This window comes from Chiloscyllium plagiosum, unplaced genomic scaffold (genome assembly GCF_037043375.1).
Source record: "Chiloscyllium plagiosum isolate Xiang-an unplaced genomic scaffold, Cpla_swu_hap1 HiC_scaffold_1, whole genome shotgun sequence".
NCBI classification, from domain to species: domain Eukaryota; kingdom Metazoa; phylum Chordata; class Chondrichthyes; order Orectolobiformes; family Hemiscylliidae; genus Chiloscyllium; species Chiloscyllium plagiosum.
In genome coordinates this window covers 25,417,214-25,438,204 of record NW_028270139.1, presented here as the reverse complement: position 1 = coordinate 25,438,204, position 20,991 = coordinate 25,417,214, and the positions used below count along the sequence as shown (strand labels likewise).

The following is a 20,991-nucleotide window of genomic DNA, read 5'->3' as shown; positions in this document are numbered from 1 at the left end:
AATCAACTATGATCGAATGGTGGATCAATAGACCAACTTCATCTCCTATATCATATGGTCTTACAGAGTAACCCTGACAGCCAGAGAAATGCTTTGTCTATTCCCCAAATGAAAGACTACCCCAAATAGTATTGCTCGTCCACACCTCTTTCCATACATACATCTAGTCCACCCATGTTGTCGAAGGCTTGACTACTGCTGCACTTCTCCAAGGAATCAATGCCCTGACCAAGATCCAGAACTTAAAAACTAGTTAGTGAGCAGGACATTTGGGACTTGACTGTTACCTCCATATTTCTTTAGGACTGCTTAGCAATACCTATTCCCCATTTGTCTGCATGTCCTTAATTTGTTGTGTAACCACCTGAAGTGTTAACCAATTTGTTCTCTGCCTCAGAAACATACTATAGTCCAGCTGTCATCCTGTTTCCCTATCCCTATATCAGTTGAAGCAAAACACTCAAGAGACACAGTATGGCTTTACATCCTTCATCTTTGTTCCGGTCCCTGGAGGGAGAGAGAAGGATCGCTCATGTGCACAGAGACACGAGTTCTCGGTCTTTTCTTGAACAGCAGTTTCTTAATGAATTATACAGTCATTTTACAGGGAGGGGCATCCAGATAAAGCAACATACATATTGTAATGGTCACCCAATCAATCAATCAGCAAGTGTCAATAGTAAAGATTAAGCCATCTGCTGTTGCACAATGATTGTTCTTAACCTTAACTGACTTTACATGCTGAATGCTTCTTCATCTTGATAAATGGCTCTATATAATGAATGCTTTTCCACCTTGTTAACCAACTACCCTTGCCTCTAGTACCTCTTTGCTTACTGCACGTTCTTATCTGATCTGAGACATGCTAGCTGAACATTTTGTTTCACAAAACTCAAAACGTAACTCTTTCCCTACCTGCTCATACCAGATATACATTCTCACAGCCACTGTTGAAACCCAGAGTTCAAACTTGCGCAGTGACACTTCCTGCACGAGTTCACATGAATCATGAGAAATATCCACCAGTGCCCATATGCCACAGAATGAGCATTCCACTTAGCCATCTTCTCCTGCCATACCTTACTGTAACATTATTTTGAATTATTAACTATAAACTAGAGGGATTAGTTAAAGTTTTATGCCTTATCTATAAATCAGTGCCCTCTGCTTTATTACTTTAGAAATGTGTATTTTTCAAAATTATTGGAGTAGAAACAGTCCCAACATGAACTGGTTGACAACAAATCAACTCATTACGTTCTTGTTGTCACTGAACTTTCCTTGAAACTCAACTGGGCTTTAGGAAAGGAGATCTTTCACGCATCTAAATCTTCCTATCCATCCCAGAGAATGGACAGACTACCTGACTTACCAGGAACAGTTTTATTATTGTATTAACCTTAAGCTAACAAAATAACTTCATTTAAACCCTATAATTCCATTTTCTTCCTATTTTTACTTCCTTAAGTTTTACTATTTTCTAATCAAACTTATTCTCTCCTCCTTCTTCTCCTTAATGACTGTATAATTCATTAAGAGGAACCTTGATTATCCGAACGAGGTGGGCGGGCACTATTTCATTCAGATAATTGATTATTTGGCTAATTGATTCAATGCCTTTCCTCTGGAGCTCTGAGTTTTCTGTTCAGGCCGCTACCCGTTCAGGAGACTAGGCAGCAGCACATCGCACGCAAGCCCCCCCCCCCACCCCCCAACACCTCCGCCCTCCCGCCCCCCCCCCCCCACCCACCCCCGCCCTCCCGCCCCCCCCCCACCCACCCCCACCCCAACACCTCCGCCCGCCCCCCCCCCTCCCCCAACCGCAACCACACTCTCTGGGTTGGCCTGACTGGACACCAACAAGACTGCTCCTGCTTCCACCTTTAACTGGGGGGGGAGGAAGGAAAATGAGTCTCCAAATAGCGCACACGCAGACACACGTTTTACTGCAACTTTATGACAGGTTCCACCTTTGCCTTGCATAGGACAATGTCAGAGAGATTATTTGGGGAAGGGGGATTTAGGATACACACCGGTGTAAAACTCCAGGGAAAGTGTGTGGGGAGAGAGAGCGCGAGAGAGAGAGCGAGAGAGAGAGAGAGAGATCAGTCATTTGGAGACGGTGCCTGAGCTCCCAACAGTCCAGGACTTTTCTCAGCAGCATTTAGTAAGCCGAGTTCACTTCTAATCACTGTAAACAAAAGATGTGACCAGTACTGCCAACACATCTTTGATGTAATGTTTTTAATCGGGACCTCAAGATCTCCTCCGGATAATCTGACATTTGGATAATTGATATTCGAATAATCTAGGTTCCTCTGTATAGACTTCCCCTGTTTTGTCTGATGTCTGAACGCCCATCATGGAGTGGAGTTTGCCAGGAATTTAAGGTGAAAAAAACTCCATGGCAGATAACCAATGTTCAGGACTGCCTTAAAATAAAATCCAAAAGAACAGTGTATGCTGGAAATCAGAAACAAAAACAGAAGTTGCTGTAAAAGTTCAGCAGGTCTGACAGCATCAGGAGGTGGAGAAGTCAACATTTTGGGTATTAGCTCTTCTTTAGGACCAGTGTAGGGGTTGGGGTAGCTACAGATAAGGTGGGGTGGGAAGAGTAGCAGCATGATGACGTAGTGATAAACGGCGGACACAGACTTAACATTTCAGGTCCAGTGAGAACCGGGAAAGTTTTCTCTCCACAGATGCTGCCAGACCTGTTAAGCTTTTCCAGCAATTTCTGTTTTTGTTCAAGATTGTCCTCCTTGCTGGATTAAAGCTTTAATCAGAAAATACAACCTTTAACATTTTCAAATATGCCACAGGATAAATTTTAGATGATATCCTGTTGAAAGATGCATAATTTGTGAAAAAAACTTTTAAAATCTCAATGCATAATTAGTTTTATTGCATGCAATTATGAAACATTTCTTTGGTTCTTCTGTCACAACTTGTGGAATGCTTAAAGTTCCAGGATTATTTAGTTTGTTGCTTTGAAATGTTGTAATTACACATTCACCTTTCAACTTGCTAGAATGGGGCGGCACGGTGGCTCAGTGGTTAGCACTGCTGCCTCACAGCACCCAGGTTCAATTCCTGCCTCGGGAAACTGTGTGTGGAGTTTGCACATTCTCCCTGTGTCTGCGTGGGTTTCCTCCGGTTTTCTCCCACAGTCCAAAGCTGTGCAGGTTAGGTGAATTGGCCATGCTAAATTGCCTATAGTGTTCGGTGTATTAGTCAGGGGTAAGTGTACGGGAATGGGTATGGGTGGGTTGCTCTTCGGAGGGTCGGTGTGGACTTGTTGGGCCGAAGGGCCCGTTTCCACACTGTAGGTAATCTAATCTAATCTAACAGCATGAATATATTTACCAAATGTATCACACCTTTATGCCTGCCAGAAGACTATTGATTGTTCGATATTGAATTTCAAATCAAACGCAAAGGTGTGCTTTCCTACTGTACAAAAGATCATCTTTGTTTTTGGAAACAAAGGAGTTTTGATTATCAAATATGATCTGTGTTATAAAAACATGCTTGGAAAAACAAATATTGAAACTGAACCCTTTCCATATTCTTGAGTAATTTACAGTGAAGAAATATTCCAGTATGTCAAAACAACTACTGTTTTATATGGCTCATTTAACATAAGCATCAAGAAATTTCACAAGAGCATCATAACACAAAGTTATGACACTGAATTGCGGAAGGAAATGTTATATTAGATGACCAATATGCAGCTCTGACTAAGTTTAAGTACTAGCTTCCTTTCCTTTTGCTAAGGCAGAGATATGGAGAGTTGCTGGGAGGGAATGCCAGACCTTGGGCCGTTGACAGTTGAAGGCATCAGCACTAACAATAAAGCAATTATGGCTTAAATCAGCCCAGAAAAGTTGCAAGATTATGGGATTGGAAGATTATGAGATTGGAATTTAGGGAGAAATATGGTATTGGATGGATTTAAGAACAAGGATGAGGATTTTAAAACCAAGATTTGCTTAACAGGGAACCAAAGAAGATTAGAGTCAAGTGTGTTGCTGGAAAAGCACAGGTCAGGCAGCATCTGAGGAGCAGGAGAATCGACATTTCGGGCATAAGCCCTTCACCAGGAATGAAGATTTGCAAGTACAGAGATGATAGTGGGAACTGGAATGGTGAGTTTCAATGTGGTTTAACACTGACATTCAATAAAGAATTTGACTAACTTTAATTCACTTCAAAGTTACTTATATAGCATGTGTGTCCTGTTCTTAGACGGGGGATGTGAAATTTAGAGTATTTATATTTCAGATGAAACAACGAGGCAGGAAGTAGTAACATTGCTTAGAGTTTAACTGCGGCTTCATGAAGGGCAAAAATCCTTGGTTTCATCTGATAATTAAAGTCAAGATGGGATGAATTTTCTTGATCAAGTTTCTGGGCATTAGGAACAGGAAATGAAAACAGATTTTTGTAACTGCCGATTTCCTGATGTGCAAATGCAAAAGGCCAGTTGAAGGAAGCTTACTGTTGAAACTAAAAGAGTGTATTAATCATTTAAGGTAGCAGGACAGATTGAGAAAGTAGTTATAAGCGCAGGGGCTTTACAAAAAGGAGCACAAAGCACAAAATGTAAGGAAAGAATGCTAGCAATGTGTTCATCGGAAAAGTTCTTTTATGCAACAAATGGTTAGGATCTGGAATGCACTGTTTGAGACAGATTCATTTATGGGTTTCAAAAGAATTGGATAGCTATCAGAGGAGAAAGATTGTAAAGCTGTGGGGATAGGAGGACAGAGTAAGACCATCAGAGCAACTCCTGCAAAAAGCTGGAACATACAATGGGATGAATGGTCTCCAGTGTTGCAACCAGTCCATGATTCTATGAGAGCAGACCTTCTTACATTTGCTTCCATCCTTTCTATGAACCAAAAAGCAAACAAACTTAGCAAACAATAACTGGGTTCGGAGTAGATTGGGTAATAAGGAGTAGAATCTTGCAGCGATTTTGAACTTATTGCTGGCCAGCATTTATATTTATTTTTATTCTCTTTCATCCCTTGTGCCAATTATATTGATTTGCAGTTGGGTGTATGGACACAACTGAAGGAGCAACGTGGGGACGTATGAGAGGTATTCTGTGCCTACCTGCCACTGCTTGCACAGTCAAATGGACACACTGGTGACCTGAGCTCAAGGCAATGCAGAAACTCCAACTGTGAATGTAGGTTGTGACAATAGGCCCCATGGTACAGATGTAGAGAGTAACTGAAGATTCATGATGCCTGTTCACAGCATGTTCATGGTACTACCCAAAAGGCAATATCAGCCAGCAGAGTCTAATTGGCCATGCCATTGTACTCACAAGCAATGCTGCATTTAACTGGCAGCAGCTTGTCTCTTCACAGTCCCCACAGAGCCCACATCAGCAGTATAGAACTCTGTCACAATGCTACTTACGTGCACTGTGGGGCTGACACAGCAAGTGACAGAACTAGTTCACTGTAATTTCAAGTTGCATTTCCTGAGTTTTGGTTGCTACTTAATACCCAGCATTTTACCTACTAAACAACTGAAGGCATTTCTAAAGACTCATGTCCAACAAAGTGTTAGGCTTTCTCCAGCTTACTAGCATAAGACTGGGCTGTTTAATCCCCTACTTTCAATTAAACAAAGAAGCCATAATAGTACTGTATTATAGGTGCTCAAACAGTCAGCATGCAACGGAGTAACAGATATCTAGTCAATTCAACACGGGATGTAAAAATAATATGGCCATTATAGTAGTGTATTTCAAATACTTCAATACTAATTGAGATAATCATAGTATAAAGGGAGATTAGAGAGAACAGATTTCCTGAAATGTATTCAAGAGAGCTTTTGGCATCACCATTAAAATGATCCTACAAACAATGGTGCAGCACTGTCTTTAATTCTGGGGAAATAAGGCCAGATGTTCAAGGTGACAGTGGGGGGTGCATTTTAATAACAGCGACCACAACAACATAGGCTTTAATTTTGTTATGGAAATGGAGAAAGATAGTCCACAAAAAAGGGTTTTTGATTAGGGAAAAACAGATTTTATTAAAATAAGGCATGTCTGGCCAAAACAGAGTGGGACAGCTATTCGAGGGTTGATCTACAGCAGAAGACTGGGAGGTTTTAAAAAGGTGCATGTGGGGAATGGAGGAAGAGTAGATGGATGTCCCGGAATTTTCAGAACTAGATAAAAAGAATAAGAGAGAAGTATATCAGGTAGAAAGGGAGCAAAAGCAATTAGGAGAGCAACGAGAGAGCACTAGCAGGCAAGATTAGGAAAACACCCAAGATATTCTACAAATATATCGAGGGCAAGAGAATTACAAGGGAAGGAGTAGGACCATGGAGGCAATTGGTTCATTAAGCTAGAGGATACTGGTAGAGTATCAAATGATTATTTCACATCAGTCTTTACTTGGGAGGAGGAGGATACAAGTACAGAATTTGAGACGATGGATCGTGAAGTTCTTGAACACATTGATAGGAGATGTCAGGAGGTATTGGAGGCTTTGCCAAATTTAAAAGTGGACAAAACCCCAGGGCTTGATGAGTTGTATCCCAGGTGACTGTAAGAGACTATGTTGGAAATTACAGGGGCTATTACCTAAATTTTTAAATTGTCTCTGGCCACAAGGAAGGTGCTCAGAGGATTGGAGTATAAGATGTGGTTCCACTTACAAGAATGTCACGGAATCTTAGAATCCCGACAGAGTGGCAGCTGGCCATTTGGCACATCAAGTTTACACTGACCCTCTGAGGAGCATCCCACCCAGACCCACCTTTTCTACTCTATCCCTCTAAAACTGCACTTCCCATGGCTAACCCACCTAGCCTGCACATCCCTGAACACCATGAGCAATCCACCTATCCTGCACACCTTTGGATACATGAACACCTGGAGGAAATCCACACAGACACAGGAAGAACATGCAGACTCCACACAGATATTCGCCCAAGGCTAGAATCAAACTTGGGTCCTTGGTGCTGAGGTACCAGTGCTAGTCACTGAGCTACCATGGCGCTCTGGTCTATCCTTACCATACTGGCAGAAAAAAACCAGCAATTACAGACCGGTGAGTCCAACGTCAGTGGTAGGGAAACTATTGAAGAAAATTAATCTCCATTTAAACAGACAAGGTTTGAAATAGGCATAGTCAGCATGGGCCTGTCGGAGGGAAGTCATGCCTAACATATCTAGTAGAATACGAAGTGGTGTTTGGATGAGGGTTGGGCAGTTGATGCAAGTTATATGGATTTCGGCAAGGCCCTTGACAAGGTCCACATGGTAAACTGACAAAGGAGGTAAAAGCTTGTGAGATCCAGGGTAATTTGGCAAGATGGATCCAAGGTTGGCTTAGAGACAGGACGGTGGTAGAATATTTGTGTAACTGAAGAGCAGTGCGCAGTGGCGTGCCACAGAGATTACCGCTGTAATTTATGAATATCACAAATAAAGTACTGTTTGCAATATTCATAAATGGTTTAGAGGAGAATGTGTGGGGGGGAGGATGACAAGTACGTTTGTGGATGACACAGATTGGTTAGGTGGTTGATGGTGAGCTGGAAGATGTTAGGTTACAGAACGAAATAAACAGCTTGATTAGATGGGCAGATCAGAGGCAGATGGAACTCAGAGGAATAAAGGAATATTGAGAGTGCTGGTCCACAGATCCAAGGTAGAAGGACTGATATTACAACACAGTAAATCCCTCTGCTAATTTAAACACGACACACAGAAAAGCTCACCTCGCGCTATAATCTGTTAAATTTCGAGGGGCAAAGAACTATCCCAGATCTCACTATTTAAAGTAAAAATTAACAATTTTATTCTTTAAATCCAAAAGAGATCATTAAAACAACTACTTATAACTCCTTTCTCTTAAATCTTTTTTCTCCCACTCTACAATACTGCTCTGATAAAAAACCCTAATTAAGATTTACAAAAAAAGACGTGTTTTAAAACCAGCCAGCTGTCGATTCTCCTTTGTAGACTTCCCTCTGTATATTTTACTGGGTCGTGTTTTCTTTGGTCTTCTGTTGCACAACTTTTCTTATTGACAGGTACCTTAGAGTCGAAGGGCTCCTGCCCGAAATGTTGATTCTCCTGCCCTTCAGGTGCTGCCTGACCTGCTGTGCTTTTCCAGCACCACACACCCTGACAGTGGTGTCTAAAATTATGAAGAGCATGGACAAGGTAAATAGAAAACAGCTGTTCCCCTTAGTTGACGGCTCAATAACAAGGCATCCCAATTTTCAGGTGAAAAGTAGGAGGTTTAAAGGGGATTTAAGGAATGGCTTTTGAATTGAATTTAGTTTATTGTCACGTGTACTGAGGCACAGTGAAAAGCTTTGTCTTGCGAGCAATACAGGCAGATCACATAGTTAATAGCATAGATAGTAAATAATAGGTAAACAGTTGCAAAATCAAAAACACAGGTACAGGCGAACGTTAAGAGTTTGAGAGTCCATTCAGTATTCTAACAGTTGGGTGGAAACTATTATGAAACCGGCTGGTGTGTGTGTTCAGGCTTCTGTATATTCTCCGCGGTTGTAGAAAAACATTACCAGGGTGGGATGGATCTATGAGAATGCTTTCCTTGACAGTGGGCCTGGTAGATGGATTCTATAGATGGGAGGTTGGCCTTTCTGATTGTCCGGGCAGAGTTCACCAATCTCTGTGACCATCTCCGATCTTGAATGGTACAGTTGCCACACCAGATAGTGGTACATCCAGACAGAATGCTTTCCATGGTGCACCTACAAAAGTTGGCAAGGGTATTTGCTGTCATGCCAAATTCTCTCTGCTGCCTGAGGAAGAAGAGACATTGTTGGGACTTTGTAACCAGTGCGTCCACATGAAGAGTCCAAGAAAGCTTGTTGTGGATGACCACTCCCAGGAGCTTGACACTCTCCATTCGTTCCACCTCTGTGCTGTTAATGTGTCAGGGGACAGGAGTAAAATCCCACCGAAAATCAAGAACGAGTTCCTTGGTTTTGCTGGCATTGAGAGCTAGGTTGTTCTCAATGCACCATTTTTCCAGGTCTTCCACCTCCTGTCTGTAGTCTGTTTCTTCATCATCTGAGATTCGACCGACTATAGTAGTGTCATCAGTGAACTTGTAAATGGCATTAGTCTGGTATTTGGCAACGCAGTCATGGGTATACAGTGAGTACATAGGGGGCCGAGTACACATTCCTGTAGTCTCCAGTGTTGATTGTGGTCTGTGGGTCAGGAAACGGAGGCCCCAGTTGCACAGAATGGGGCTTTAACTCTAACCTAGAACTCTTCACCAAATGCTGCCCCTTCTAGCTATCATGGGAATTTACTGCTGCTACACTAACTGCTGAGTACATATCGCCACAAGCAAAGGTTGAGGAAGCTCTGGTTGTGCTGTACTCCAACACTAACACCCTGGAGACGGAACACTCAGAGGCCCTCTTTATTGTAACTGGCAACTTCAATCAAGCCAATCTAAGGAAGATGTTGCTCAAGTACCACCACGGGCCCGAACATTTTAGACCAGTACTACACCACTGTGAAGGATGCCTACCACTCCATCCCCCGCCCTCATTTCGGGAACTCCGACCACAATGCGGAGCTTCTTCTCCCGGCTTACAGGCAAAAGCTCAAGCAGGAGACCCCCTCACAGATACAGGTCCAGTGCTGGTCGGAGGAGGCACCTTGGGTGAGTACACTACCACCGTCACAGGCTTTATCAGCAAGTGTGTGAAGGACTGCATACGGAGACGGTAAATCTGGGTGTTCCCCAACAGGAAACCCTGAATGAATCAGGACACACAGAACCTGCTAAAACCAGGTGTGAGGCCCTCAGATCAGGAGACCCACTCAAATATAAGGAATGTTTGTAATTTTTATTAATGACTTGGATGAGGGGATTGAAGCATGGGTCAGCAAGTTTGCAGACGACACAAAGATTGGAGGTGTCGTTGACAGTATTGAGGGCTGTTGTAGGCTGCAGCGGGACATTGACAAGATGCAGAGATGGGCTGAGAGGTGGCAGATGGGGTTCAACCTGGATAAATGCGAGGTGATGCATTTTGGAAGGTCGAATTTGAAAGCTGAGTGCAGGATTAAGGATAGGATTCTTGGCAGTGTGGAGGAACAGAGGGATCTTGGTGTGCAGGTACATGGATCCCTTAAAATGGCCACCCAAGTGGACAGGGTTGTTAAGAAAGCATATGGTGATTTGGCTTTCATTAACAGGGGGATTGAGTTTAAGAGTCGTGAGATCTTGTTGCAGCTCTATAAAACTTTGGTTAGACCGCACTTGCAATACTGCGTCCAGTTCTGGTTGCCCTATTATAGGAAAGATGTGGATGCTTTGGAGAGGGTTCAGAGGAGGTTTACAGGATGCTGCCTGGACTGGAGGCCTTATCTTACGAAGGGAGGTTGACTGAGCTCGGACATTTTTCATTGGAGAAAAGGAGGAGGAGAGGGGACCTAATTGAGGTATACAAGATAATGAGAGGCATAGATAGAGTCGATAGCCAGAGACAATTTCCCAGGGCAGAAATGGCTAACACAAGGGGTCATAGTTTTAAGCTGATTGGAGGAAAGTATAGAGGGGATGTCAGAGGCGGGTTCTTTACACAGAGAGTTAAGAGAGCATGGAATGCGTTGCCAGCAGCAGTTGTGGAAGCAAAGTCATTGGGGACATTTAAGAGACATGCATATGGTCACAGAAATTTGAAGGTGCATACATAAGGATCAATGGTTGGCACAACATCGTGGGCTGAAGGGTCTGCTCTGTGCTGTACTGTTCTATGTTCTATGAATCCAAGTATGACTTCTGCAGAGCCATTAAGACGGCCAAGGACCAATACCGATCCAAACTGGAGACCCAGACCCCGATGACTATGGCAAAGGACTGAATGACATCACAAGTTCTAAAAAGATTCAAGCAAGATAGCAGATGATGACATATCCTTCCCACATCGTCTCAACACCTTCTATGCTCGCTTTGAGCAGAATTTCGGCAGAGAGGATGGTGAGGGTCTAGAATACACTGCCTGGGAGATTAGTCAAGGCTAGAAACCTCAATTTTTAAATAAGTATTAAGTTGATACTTGGTCATAACATCCAAGGCTGTGGCCTAGTACAAGAAAATGGGGTAGTATAAGCAGTAGTGTCTTTTTGATGGTACAGACCTGATTGGCCAAAGGGCTTCTTCTATACTTTATATTCTATGATACTAAGCTCCACCTCCACCTGAACAGTATCAATTACATTTGGTCAGCAGACAATAGCTAGGCAAAAGTGGCAGGAGACCAGAGGTGGGACCATGGCAATAGTCCCAAAAAGGATTTGGAGGAAGGGGGATGGGGGATATACGATGCATTTGGGAAGGAAGGAAACACTGGGACCCTAGTCTCTTTGTGAGAAACAGAACCACATTTGCTCCTTCCATGCAAAGGTACAAAAAAATTACTGATCATTTTGGATCCCTGCAAGTTGCTCCTTTGAGTCTTTTGCTCCATATGAGGTCACACTAAAAGGCAAATGCAGCTGCCAACAAATCCAAGTCTAAATCATACCACTAGATGCTGACTTGTATTTCAAAGTGCTCCTCAACCACATAATACAGAGCTGGCTGTCCAGAATGAGTATTTTCAAATGCTGCACTGTGCAACATCGGCCAAGATACTGTGAGTAGGTTGCAAAACTTTTAACATCTGGCATGCTGTTTTCATAGTGTGTATGCATACTTAATTTCAAGGGTTAAAAGGATTTCAGAATTTGTATCCCCAGATAGTTAGTGATTCATCATGCACACATGGATCAATAGTTGGACCCCAGCTATTCACTATATGTGGGGATCTGTTGAGCTCAGAGGGTTGGATGGTTGGTTTGCGAAGCAGTTTGATGCTGACAGCATGGGTTCAATTTCCATACCAGCTGAGATTACCATGAAGGACTCTCCTTTTCATCCTCTCCCCTCACCTGAAGTACGCTGGCCCTCAGATTAATTCACCACAATCCTCTCTCATGAGAGAGCAGCCTTATGATCTGGTAAGAGTATGGCAGCGTGACTTATATATGATGCAGATGATGCAAAGCTGTGTGATGGACAATAAGCTATGAGGAGAATGCAAGGAACCTCAGTGTGGTACGGAAAAATTAAGTTAAATGGCAGATGCAGTATGAGGGTAAATGTGAGTTAATCCACTTTGACAGCAAAGTGAGGAAGGCAGATTTTCTGGATGGCGACAGATTGTGAATGGGGGAGGTGCAATGAGACCTGGGTGTCCTCATACACCAGTCATTGAAACTAAGGATGCAGGTGCAGAAGATAGAGAAGGCAATCAGCCTCCACAGCAAGAAGATTCAAGTACAGGAGCACGGTTGTCTTGCTGCAACTGTACAGATCCTTGGGAAAACCACTCGGAGTAATCTGTACAGTTTGGCCTTCTTATCTGAGGATGGATGTTCTGGCTATTGAAGGGTGCAAAGAAGATTTAGCAGATTCATTGCAGGATGGCAGGACTGACTTACAGGGAGAGTTTAAATCAGTTAGGACTATATGCATCAGAGTTTAGAATAGTGAGGGGGGAATCTCTCAGAAACCTATGATTCATTAACAGGATTAGTGAGGGTAGAAGTAGGGAGGATCTTCTCAATGACTGGTGAATCCATAACTAGGAGTCACAGTCTAAAGATAACGGCTTTTAAATCAGAGAGAAGGAGAAATTTGTTTTTTTAATTTCTTCCTCCAGATTGGTGAGCTGTGGAATTCTGTCACAGAAGATTTGAAGTCAAATACTGAAGACTTCTAAGAATTATGAATGATTCGGAGATGCCGGTGTTGGACTGGGGTGTACAAAGTTAAAAATCACACAACACCAGGTTATAGTCCAACAGGTTTAATTGGAAGCACACTAGCTTTCGGAGCGACGCTCCTTCGTCAGGTGGTTGTGATGGCTGCCTGATGAATCAATCACCTGATGAAGGAGCGTCACTCCGAAAGCTAGTGTGCTTCCAATTAAACCTGGTGGACTATAACCTGGTGTTGTGTGATTTTTAAGAATTATGTAGATATAGTTCTTGGAACAGAGTGTTACAAACAGGGTAGTTGGAGTTGAATGATCAGCAATAATTTTCTTAAATAGCAGAGCAGGCTCAAAAGACCAAATGGCCTAGTTCTTTTTCTATATCATGTTTCCTACTTTGATACTTCTGTTTAACTGGTTCTCTTTCTTTGAATTTTAATTGCAGATTTTAGGTTTAGGTTCAAATATCAAACTGTGGCACCAGATATAAAGTTTGTGTTCAAACCAGATGTATCCTGTTTTGAATGGACCTCACTTCCTGACCCTTCTCAACATCAAATTAAAAAACCCAATAAATTCTTGAAAATCATGCTAAAACTAAAGCATTTCATGTTAACTCCCTATAAAAACACTGTACTATTCACATAAGAGTAGTCCTTTAAGCTCCAAGTTGTACCTTCTCCAAAGTTTTCTATCATTGCTGAGGGTGGCCAAAAGTGAACACAATATTTCGGTGATTAAAGTATTTATAAAATTACTACACTGAAATGTTCAAATGCATGATCAAATTCCAAACATAAGCATGAAGTCAAACTTCTGTTATTGAATGAGTAATCGGTAGTGCTATCAGACAAGACTTTGAAAGTAACTGCTGAATAACTTTTTAAAAATATATAACAAGTTGTAATGACCTGGGGAGCACTGTTCACAAGGATAGTGGAAATTGAAATCAGTGGTTATTTTCCAAGGTAATAAGCTTTCTGGGATTGGAGGACCGAGAAAGGCAAGTGCGACTCACTGGATCGCTCTGCAGGGATGCTGGCCTAGAATCCATGGGTCAAATTGCCTCTTGCGGCATAAAAAGACTCCATATTAATTTTGAAAACAGTTGCCCTCTTCGTCAGTGCAGAAAGGAATCTCAAAAACTCGTCGGATTTCTTCTTGTACAAAGTAAGCCATCCATCCCTAACCTTGACTGTGATCATAACAACATAACGGACAATAGTAAAATCTTTCTGGTCTGTGACCCCTCGCACCACACCCACTGCACCACCAGCACAGCACTGTTAACCGTGTTTGAACTGAACACAGTTGGTCAGGATTGCGATATTACAGCAACTTGTAGCCGAATATTTCAATTCGTCTGATATGTTATCTTATATTAAATCTGTATTATCTTTCTTGTCACAACGGATTTGAATGCAAGCAAATACAGCAGGGGGAGGAAATATTACACAACTACAACCTCGAGTAATGACCATAAAATATTCTCACACTTCAAACAGCGTAGAACGCTGACAAATTAACCACATACTATCCCACGTGCACACAGCTAAGAGGTAATTTCCAATTATCGATTTAAAACGAAGCGTTGTGATACTATAAGTCCCAGAGCGCAACGAGAGCTCTAGCTCTGATAGTTATGTACTTCCTAAATTTAAAGTAGGCATCGGGTTTCCATTTTCACATTCAGTTTGGACAACTGGCTACACTTACACACTAAACAGTATTTTGCTGCTGTTGATTTATCAGCAGAAAAAAAAATGTCAAACCACGTGGCAGGCAAACGGCCATAAACGAAAATCGCCTGAGACGTTCCTCCGGTTTTCCTGACGAGATCTCAAGCCGATTCAAGGCCGATTTAGTCTCTTTCTTCGCAACCTCCTCATGAAGCGAAAGCAAAAAGTTCCAGACAACCATCCTTAGTCCCCCAACAGCAATAGCAGTTAAGAGACCGGGTGTGCAGCGTGTCTGCCGGTGCTTACCTGCGGGTTCCTGCCGTTCCTCAGACTGCTGGCATGGCCATTCTCGCTGCTGGCAGTGTCCTGGCCTTGGTCCTGGTGCCAACGCCGCTCCATGGCCCCCAGGTTCGGCGCGAATCAGTGAGTCAGTCAATGTATGAATCTGTCCCGGTGTATCCGTTTTGTGTCACTGTATCAATCTCGCTCAATGTATCCGATTGTGTGACAGTAGCAATCTCTCTGACCCCGCTCCACCTTCGAACACAAGCGTGTAGCCTCAGTGACGTCGACTCGAGACACGGGGCCGTTCCTCCGCAACCGTAATGATTGACAGCCACGGGCTCCCCTCCGGGTAGGCGGGCACTGACTGCAGGCGGGGCCAAGACTCCGCTCGTGCCTCCCTTAGAGCGCCTCATCTTCCACCTAGGAACCCTCCAACCACAAGGGATGAACTCAGATTTCTCCAGTTTCCTCATCTCCCCTCCAGTCAAATCCCTCGAACTCAGCACCACCTTCCTAACCTGATATCTTCTTCCTGACCTCTCCGCCCCCACCCCCACTCCGGCCTATCACTCTCACCTTGACCTCCTTCCACCTATCATTTCCAACATCCCTCCCCCAAGTCCCTCCTCCCTACCTTTTATCTTAGCCTGCTAGACACACTGTCCTCATTCCTGAAGAAGGGCTCATGCCCGAAATGTTGATTCTCCTGCTCCTTGGATGCTGCCTGACCTGCTGTGCTTTTCCAGCAACACATTTTCAGCACATATTAAAGGTGCCCGGTCATCTAACACAGTCAGAAACTCACCATATAAGCTGAATGATATGGACGGACTGGCAGATGTGCTGAACCATGCAAATAGGATTTAATCCTGAAAAGTATGATGAATAGTTTTTGGGAGGACAGACAAGACGAGAGATTATTGAATGAGAGGATCAGAGGATCAGCAGGACCTTGGTGTGCATGTCCATAAAAGCTTCTACGCAGCAGGATAGGTAGATAAGTTGGCTAAGAAAACATTTGGGATACTTGAATTTATTAGTCAAGAGAGTTATGGTGGAGCTCTCTATGTTTGCTATGTTTATGTTTGCTAGACTACATTTGGAGTACTGTACACAGTTCTGGTTGCTGCACTATAGGAATGATATGTTTGTACTAAAGAGGGTGCAGAAGATATTCTGGATCAATTCTATTGTGAAGAGAGACTAGATAGTTGGAGTTGTTTTCCTTAGAGCAGAAAAAAACTGAGGGTGGATCAATTAGCAGTTAGGCAAATGCAAAGTTTGCACTCATTTTGAGAGGATGAGAATATTAGATCAGCAGTGGACTACTGAGACAGTATAGGACTCTGGTCAGACTGCATTTGGAATATTGTGAGTAATTTTGGACACCATATCTAAGGAGAAGTGTACTGGCTTTGGAGGGTTCCAGAGGAGGTTTACAAGAAAGATCGCAGGATGAAAGGCTTGTTATATGAGGAGCAGTTGAAGACTCTGGGTCTGTACTCAGTGGAGTTTAGAAGGATGAGGAGAGATCTCAATAAAACTTACAAAATACTGAGAGGCCTGGATAAAATGGATGCAGAGAAGATGTTTCCATTAGTCAGAGAGACTAGGAGCTGAAAGCACAGCCTCAGAGTGAAAGGATGACCCTTTAGAACTGAGATAAGGAGGAATTTATTCAACCAGACGTTGGTGAACCTGTGGAATTCATTGCCGCAGAAGGCTGTGGAGGCAAGTTATTGAGTGTATTTAAGATAGAGATAGATAGGTTCTTGATTAGTAAGGGGATCAAAGATTATGGGGAGAAGGCAGGAGATTAGGGTTGAGAAACATATCAACCATGATTAAATGGCAAAGCATATTTTATGGTCTTATGGATCTGATAGAATTTTATATAATTCAGAGGGCAATAGACAAGGTAGATAAAGAGAAACATTTCCCTTTAGTAGAGGGACCAATGGTTTGAGATAAGGAGCAGGAGGTTTACAGCAAATTGAAGGAAAAATGATTCCACCCAGAAGGTTGTTGGTATCTGGAACTTGTTCCCTAAAAGTTTAGTACAGGAATGAATTCGCAAGGCATTTTAGAACGATTTACATGAGGCATAAAAGGCTACAAGCAAATGCAGGGAAATGTGGTTAGATATGTTTGATGACCAGCGTTGAGATGATATGACAAACAGCCTCTTTCCATGCTGTAAAGATTCTCTCTCTCTATATTTCTAAACACAACTGTGGAAATAAGCAAAAAGCAGATGGAGAGCAGAATTCTGAGTTGAGAACCTAACCACCCCACCCCGCCACCTTCCTATTAACCTCTCTGCCCAAACACCTGTGTCTGCAGAATTGGGTTGAGATCCTGAGGGTACACAGATTGTGAAGTCTAGCTGGTCATTTTCAGTTCGAGGGACTTACATTGACAAAGATGAAGATGAAACTATTCACACTGGGGAGACTGAATGCAAATTTAGTGATTGTTTTGCACAACACCTCCAAACAGTTTGTCAACCTAACCCCGAGCCACAAATTGCCCACTATTAGAATTTTTGGCCTATTTCCGCTCTGTCTTCCCTGTCCTTGACCTCCTTTATTATTTCAGTGATGATCAAAGTCAACTCGAGGAATTGCATTTCATCATTCCTGATGAAGGGTTTATGTTCAAAATGTCAATTCTCCTACTCCTTGGATGCTGCCTGACCTGCTGAGCTTTTCCAGCACTACACTCTTGACTTGTGGAATAGCATCTCAATTTTCAGTTTGGACTTTTTATCCTTCCAGCCTCAACATTGAGTTCAATCGTTTCAAATTGCAACTCCTGACTTCCATTTTTTTAGATAGCAGCTATTGATAGTGATTTTCCTTTCCTTCCTCAAGAAGTATACTGTCTCATTATCAGCCAGATTTGCTCTGCACCATCATTTTGTTAAGCATTCACTTTCTGCTGTCTTCCACGCTGACTTAGATGTTCTCTTTTGTCACCCATTGTCCTCCTTTCCTTGCTTGAACATCTCTTCTAAATACATGTTTTGATCAATATTTGCAATATCTGAAATGTTTTGCTTTTGAATGATTACGGTTTGTGTATTAATGACACTTATGCACCTGGATGGTAACCTGTATGACTCCACTTTCAGCAAAAGATTCCTAAAGAGTCCCTTGGATTTTGACAAGTGCAATCAACATATCAATCTAATCCAAATAAACATCAATCCCAGATAATAGAGATGGACATGCAATTTTTAATTGAAATTATGTATATTGTCTGACAGATCTCACACCCATTCACTGATTCTCCACATGTAATGGATACTGTTGAGAGGAAAAGTTACTTTTCTGTGTCTTAGCAGGGGGAGAAAATTGCAACCTCGGTGCAGTGAAGTTCTGGTGCTGAAATTGACCAACAATCACAACCATCTTCCTTTGGGCTTGGTATGACTCCAACCAACAGAGAGTTTTCCCCTGATTGCCATTGACTTCAGTTTTTCTAGGGCTGCTGATACCACACTCGGTCAAATCCTACCTTGATTTCAGGGGCAGTCATTCTCACCTATGTAGTTGGCTCTTTTATCCATCTTTGGACCAAGGCTTCAATGAAGTCAGGAGCCAAGTGACTTTGATGGAACACAAACTGAGCAGTTTATTCTTTTGCAAGTGCTACTAGATGGCGCTATTGATGATCCCTTCCATCACTTGATTGATGATGGAGAACAGATTGTGAGGGCGATAATAGGCAGGTTGGATTTGTCCTGCTTTTTGTGCACAATTCTCTACAGTGTAAGGTGGATATCAGTGTTCCAACAGTTGGTTGGGACATGAATTGTTTGGAAGCACTAGTCTTCAGTACTGTTGCTGGAATGTTGCCTAGGCTCATAGTCTTTGCAGTATCCAGTGCTTTCAACTGTTATTTGATACAATGTGAAGTGAATTAAATTGATTGAAGATTGGCATTTGTACTTTCTAGGACACATGGACAGGACATACATAGCGATGGTGAACATAGAAAGTAGGAGAAGGAGTAGGATCTTTAGCCTTTTGAGACTGTGCTGCCATTCAATACGATCATAGCTAATCCTCTATCTCCTTGCCATATTTTCATTTTCTCCCTAGAACCTTTGATGCCTTTAAAATCTAAACAAAATCTATATCTACCTTGAATACATACAGTAATGTGGCCTGTTCAACATTCTGTGACAGCAAATTTCATAGGTTCTTGAGTGAAAATGTTTGTCCTAATTTCAATCCTAAATGGTTTACCTGCATCCTGAGACTGTGTTTGCTAATTGTAGACTTCCCAATCAGGGAAAACATCCTCCCTGCATTTAGTCTGTCCAACCTTGTTGAAAGTTTTTTTAAAAAATCACTTGTAGTATGTGGGCATCGCTAGTTGACCAACGTTTATTGCCCATTGCCCACCCCTTGAGAAGGTGGTGGTTGTAGTGATTGTAATGAGGTCAGCTAGCATTATAGAATATGAGTTCCCTGACTGGGGCTGTTAATCTGGTTCAATCAGTGAGCCCTGCCTGACTGATTTAAATAGGAGTGTCAGAGGTTCTGCTCACTCTGACAGCTGGCTCTGAAGGAGTTGGATCAGTGTCATGGACTCTTCATTTATGTCAGGGGATTGACTCTGAGCTGGCTGGCCACAGCCAGTGTATACTGCTGCTGTTGGTTTCTGTTTCTGGGGGAAGGGGAGAGAAACCTGATTCCTGAACTGGCTGATCTATCCAGTCAGTTTGTTACCTGGTATTATATTTTTAGTGAGGACAGATTTCTAAACTGCCTGATCTTCACAGTCAAGTGTTTCAGGTGTATTTAACTGGGAACTGTTGTTTCACTGGCTGTGGACTGCCTATGTGTTACTCCTTATTTTACTTTGAGAAAAGGACTGTACTGATTTTGTGGCAATGTGTAGCCCTTGCACTCTGGTTTTCTTTCTTTTTTGCATGTGTTTTCACATTTTTGGTGTTTAGACTGAGACCCTTTGAGAAAATGCGCCTTTTTAGATGAACTATTCCTCTGTGGGTAGGCTTAGCACTCTGTGGGTGGATTAGGCCTTGTAAAGACTGAATGCTTGTGTGTGCTGGTAAACGAGCATTTGCTGCATCCTGTAGTAGACTCTGCCTTCGGGAGTGAACCATAGCCCGGTAGATTAACTGCAACTTTACAATGGACTGTGTTCCTGTGAGTGGGACTGGTTCTATGTGGATGGACTAGGCCTCTATGGAGATTGAACACCTGTGTGTGCTGTAGGGTGTGCACTTGCTGCCTTCTGGAATGGACTCTGCCTTTGGTTGTGGACTCTGTTTTTGGCAATGGATTCTGCACACTGGAGTGGACTCAATGTCTGACAATGCATTTTGTATACTGGAGTGACTCTGTTGCTGGGATTTGATTCTGCATGCTGAAGAGAACTGTTTATAGTAATAGACTCTTTGTACCAGAGGGAACTCAGGTTTTGGTAACTGACTACCAGTTTTGCATGTTGGGTTTATCACCTGCACTGTCTTGTGTGTCCCTGGGTCTGGCAGTCCTTACTGTGAGCTGGGAGGCTCACAGGCCATCCTGAAAGCGGTCACCCTGAGAGCCAGAAGTTGGGTAGGCCGTCCTGGGAACAGGAAGGTAGGTGGGTAGGCCATCCCGATGCCAGTTGTCCCGAGGGCTGGAAGGTGGATAGGCAGCTCTGAGCGCTGTCATCCGGAGAAGGGCTATAGGTGGCCAGAAGGTATGTCAGAGCGGCTGAGAGCCAGAAAGTGTGTCAGGGCAGACTGAGATCCAGAAGGTTTGTAGGCTGCCCTGTGCACTGTTGTCTCAGGGAGGCAGACGAGCTGTTCTAGATGTGGCCTATTCCTCATTCCTACGACAGCTGATTCAGCCTGGCAGCATGACTTTCTCTCATTCCTCATCGAGACCAAAGGAACCCCGCATTCGGTTTCATTACTAATAAAAAAAACTTTGCACTAAACTGATGTTGCTGCATGTCTCATCTTGGCCTCCTCAGAGATGTTTTAGCACCTATAGCATTCAGTAACAAAGAAATCCACCTTTATGTTTTAAACTGAGATTGACCTTGGCTGAATCTGTGGTGAACATTTTCACCATCACTGCAGACAATAACCATTTAATTTAAATAATTTTCTCACATTGAATTAAAAGAGGAAATCATTCCTTCAACATAATTCACCATTCCCTTCTCATTATCTATTAGAAACTGCTCAGCATTGTTTTCC

General features: G+C 42.8%; 1 protein-coding gene and 1 long non-coding RNA gene across 2 annotated transcripts in view; one reads left to right on the top strand and one right to left on the bottom strand.

The window, feature by feature from the left end:
- The window catches only part of fam241a (family with sequence similarity 241 member A), a 39,581-nt gene extending 24,525 nt beyond the window's left edge, over positions 1-15,056 (bottom strand). Inside the window, exon 1 of the mRNA XM_043697659.2 lies at positions 14,787-15,056. Within this exon, the coding sequence (XP_043553594.1) occupies positions 14,787-14,879 (93 nt within the window). The 5' untranslated portion in view covers positions 14,880-15,056. The remainder of the gene's footprint in view (positions 1-14,786) is intronic.
- LOC148152087 (uncharacterized) overlaps positions 3,794-20,991 on the top strand; it is a 49,099-nt gene continuing 31,901 nt past the window's right edge. Inside the window, exon 1 of the long non-coding RNA XR_015754213.1 lies at positions 3,794-4,148. This is a non-coding gene — a long non-coding RNA (uncharacterized LOC148152087). The remainder of the gene's footprint in view (positions 4,149-20,991) is intronic.